The 4240-nt window shown below is 37.0% G+C and overlaps 1 protein-coding gene across 1 annotated transcript; it reads left to right on the top strand.

The window, feature by feature from the left end:
* Positions 1–283: 283 nt before the first annotated feature.
* Positions 284–3681, top strand: LOC108214133 (ferritin-3, chloroplastic). The gene is made up of 8 exons (XM_017385938.2): positions 284–638; positions 1448–1531; positions 1624–1684; positions 1793–1880; positions 2565–2626; positions 2991–3056; positions 3175–3238; positions 3380–3681. Exons 1-8 carry the CDS (start codon positions 292–294, stop codon positions 3424–3426), a joined length of 819 nt encoding a protein of 272 aa, XP_017241427.2. The 5' UTR covers positions 284–291; the 3' UTR covers positions 3427–3681.
* The last annotated feature ends 559 nt before the right edge of the window (positions 3682–4240 follow it).

Here is a 4240-nt window from a genome sequence, read left to right as displayed (position 1 = left end):
CATCTTTTCAGAAGATAAATTAGATCTCCTTTTGATCCATTTTCTAAACAAAATTATCCTCAATTATTATAGTTTTACTGCCGGACTGCGAGTGCTATTTTCACACCAACGGTACCGATTGATCCTCGGGATTCCAATCAAACCCAAAAGCAACTTTCCCAGATATGACACAAGCTCGCCACGCGCCCTCTTTGTCCACCTCATCCTCACCATCCACGTGTCACCTCATCAACGGCCGCTGTCACTCACCATACGCCCATCATCACCAATCTGTGACTATATATCTTCTGTATGTATTTCTCATCTCTCTCACTCACCACACAAACCAATCCCTCTTTCAATCATTTCACACATACACACAGTAATATGTTTCTGAGAGCCTCTGCTCCGATATTTTCGCCTGCGGGCGAGACTGCGAAGACGCAAATCGGCGGCGTGGTTGCGCCGGCGAAGGTCGGGACCGGCGTCGTGTGCGCGGCGGCGAAGAACGCGAACCACCGCCCGCTGACCGGCGTCGTGTTCGAGCCGTTTGAGGAGGTGAAGAAGGAGTTGATGCTCGTGCCGTCGGTGCCGCAGGACTCGATTGCGCGACACAAGTATTCAGATGATTGCGAGTCTGTTATCAACGAACAGATCAAGTATAACTCTCTTTTCATACGTGTGTGTGTATATATATGTGTGTGTGTTTGAAATTTATGTATATGTGTGTTTGAAGTTAGTTATATATGCTTGTTGTTCAATTGAACTTGTTTTTAAATTAATATGTATCTGAACGACAACGTGTGTGTGTGTATGTGTGTTTGAAGCTTATTATATGTGCTTGCCAGTCAATTAGTGTTAGACCTTCTCCAAGTATATTTTTCGCTTATGCGATAATCGATTTAAATTGTATGTATGATTGTTTTTCAATTGAACTTGTTACTGCTTGCTTGAGCTAGATATGATGTCCCTGTTTAGCAATTTGCGGTTAAAAGCTGTTCTGACTAGAGGATTGAATTAGCTGTTTAATTAGTTTTGTATTTAGGTAGACAGATGTCAATCCTCTAATTGAAAAAACGTATCCAAGTAGCTTTTTCAGAATAAGCTTTTTAAGTCCAAACCATTATTTCGATCCGCTAATATCAAATACCACCACATGGCCGAAATTCTAAAATGGCCCAAACCTCTTAATTTTTCTCAAACCTCTGACTTCAAACATGGATGATATGTGTGTAAATTGTACTTCTAATTTAGTCGGTGTTCTTAAATTTATGCGTGCGCTTGTTGCTCAATTGGTGTGATTAGGCTATAATTTATGACTTGACTTGTTATTGAGCTGTTGTTGTTTTTAAATTTGGTATTTGTATGCGGCTCTCTAAGGAGCCTCATGTTTATTTGTTTATGTTTGAGGTTTAGTTTTTAATTGTTATATCTGATGTAATATTTCCTCGTTTGTTGGTGATTCCAGTGTTGAATACAATGTTTCATATGTCTATCATGCCATGTATGCTTACTTCGACCGGGATAATGTTGCTCTCAAGGGATTGGCCAAGTAAGCTTAGACATCTCATATTCGTTTGCAGTTCATTTGTATGGTTAGATCAGATTATATGATACTATCTGTTTATTGTGTTTTATGTGCAGATTTTTCAAGGACTCGAGTGAAGAAGAAAGAGAGCATGCGGAAAAATTCATGGAGTATCAGGTACTTACAGTTTTTTTTGTAATATTATTTTTTTCAAATTCTACAGAATTTGTTATGTGAATTAGGTATTAAAGATCAAATCTCTAACTTCCTGCTTAAACCTTTTAGAACAAACGAGGCGGAAAAGTGAAATTGCAGTCTATTATAATGCCAATATCTGAGTTTGATAATGCTGAAAAGGGGGATGCTCTATATGGTACGATTTCTCTGTTCTCTGTATTGTTACCTTTTCTAGTGTTATATTCTTAGTTGTGCTTATTTGGTGTTGGTTGTACAACTTGTACTAATAAAAAGTTTTCGATGAACACGCACCATCTGTTCTTTATGGACTTTCCTGTTCTACTTATCGTCTTTCTGTTGGAGACAGCATAAAATTGTAAAAGCTGAGCATAAAATTGTAGAAGTTTGGTAGTAGCTTTTAAGAGAAGAGAGAAGTGCGAATAACTTATATACAAAAGTATCAGATCCCGCATTATGTCAAATGATTGGCTATTGGTTCACACCTGATGCAATACTTTGCACGTGTGTATAGAATCAAAAATATTATGCAGTAGGCAAATCTCTAGAAATCATAAATTTGTCAGGCTTCCTTTTACAGATTGGTCCACTTCTATGTTTATGTAATGCGTACTTGAGTCATGCTTGAATTATGGTGGAAATCTCATATTTTGAATACATGTACATATATTTTTAACTTTATGTTAACACCTGATCGGAAGAATAAGTGTCATTAACATAAATCAATAACCAAGTACTAATGTAGTTGATGCAAACACGACCTGTGTGGTCTTGGCACCTTTATCACTTGCGTCTGCCCAGCAACTTTTTGATGTATGTTGAATATGAAGCAATTGATTAGCTGATCATTTGAACTATACAGCGATGGAGCTTGCATTGTCTTTGGAGAAATTGACGAATGAAAAACTTCTGCACTTGCACGAGGTAGAAAAACCTTACATTTTGTTTGATTTTGTTCATATATGTGTGTTCTTTGTTTTATATATCTTTTTTAAAACCTTTGTTGTTTATATAGAGAACTTTCTTTTGTTTTAATAGCATTTGGAAGATCAACTGTACTAGAACATCCAATTCACTAGTCCAATATAACTTTGTTGCATACAACTGCTGTTTCTGTAATTGACATTCAGTCCCTATTTTTATTAGATACATTTACTCTTTATTAGTGACATTCAGCATCTTAAGCCTGGCAGGACGATGGCCAGAAGCAACTGCATCTGTTTTTATCCAAGATTGTGTGTTATGTCTGATATTTGTATGATTAATTTGCTTTAACTTGTGACAACAGGTAGCAAGTCGGAACAATGACGTCCAACTAGCTGATTTTGTTGAAAGCGAGTTTCTGACCGAGCAGGTATGCTACCAACTAAAACAGAAACCTCCCCCACTCCCTTAATTCGCCAAGCTTTAGCACTATGGCTGATGGTGGCAAACTGATATTTTATTTTATGTTTTCCTCGTCTTTAATTAAGGTGGAAGCAATCAAGAAAATGTCTGAATATGTTGCTCAGTTGAGAAGAGTAGGCAAAGGACATGGTAATACTCTTAAGATGATTCACTTTATATTGATTATTATATACTTTTACCAGATTAGAGATTGTATTTGTTTGGTTATCTTTCTATCATCTACCTAGGACTGTTATTGGTTTTCTGATTCTAGCTCTATCGGCATTTCAGGTGTTTGGCATTTTGATCAGATGCTCCTCGATGGAGCTGCTGCTTGATCCCAGCTTGATCTAGAACTTGTTTGCAGAACTTGTTTCTCTCCCTCGTATATTTTACACCATCGGTGGTGATTATGGTTTAAGTAGAAGTTTTTGTAGTGGTTGCAGAACTGGTTTAAATGATAGTTTGCATCAGGTTTTCAACTAGTTGTAGTAAACTTTATTCAAGCCGTAGTTAGACATGTTAAGAATTTTGCTCTTTGGCCTTGAGCCTTTTTATGCAATGAAGTAGAGTGAAAGGGAGTCACTTTCGTATGTTTTTTTTGGTTTTTCTTTCGTGTTTTAGCATCAATAACCAAGTCTAATCGGGTTCTTTGCCTTAACGAAAAATAAAATCAGTTGATCTTGGCTTTTGTTTTGCGGGTACTTATTCAAATTGATCTTTGTTGGATTAGAAGACCTGTTATATGATTATCCTATGTTTTGCAAAGCTGTCTGAATATAAAATGGGACTCGATTCATATTTGGACTCGATTGGATTGTTTATTCCCACAAACAACCAAATTTCAAACTTTGAACTGTTTTAAACTTTGACGTTGTCGGCTGCCGGGTCTTGAGTTATATGATTCTTTGAACTTGTGGTATACTGGTATGTGCTGTTGTTGACAGCTCTTTAGACTTGTGGATGTCACGTTTGTGATTATAGAGTACTATTTGTTTTTCCCTTTCACTGTCAAAGATGTTACTTTCAGTTCTCCTCTTGAACCACTTGCCAGTTGCCCACATCTATAATCTTATCTGTTTACATTGAGTTTGATGTGTTGAGCAGCGATGTCAGCTGTGAAAGTTGAATAGGTAATTAGCTATGAGCGCA

Source organism: Daucus carota, chromosome 3, assembly GCF_001625215.2.
Source record: "Daucus carota subsp. sativus chromosome 3, DH1 v3.0, whole genome shotgun sequence".
NCBI classification, from domain to species: domain Eukaryota; kingdom Viridiplantae; phylum Streptophyta; class Magnoliopsida; order Apiales; family Apiaceae; genus Daucus; species Daucus carota.
Note: the sequence above shows the minus strand (reverse complement) of the source record. Positions and strands in the feature narration are given on the sequence as shown.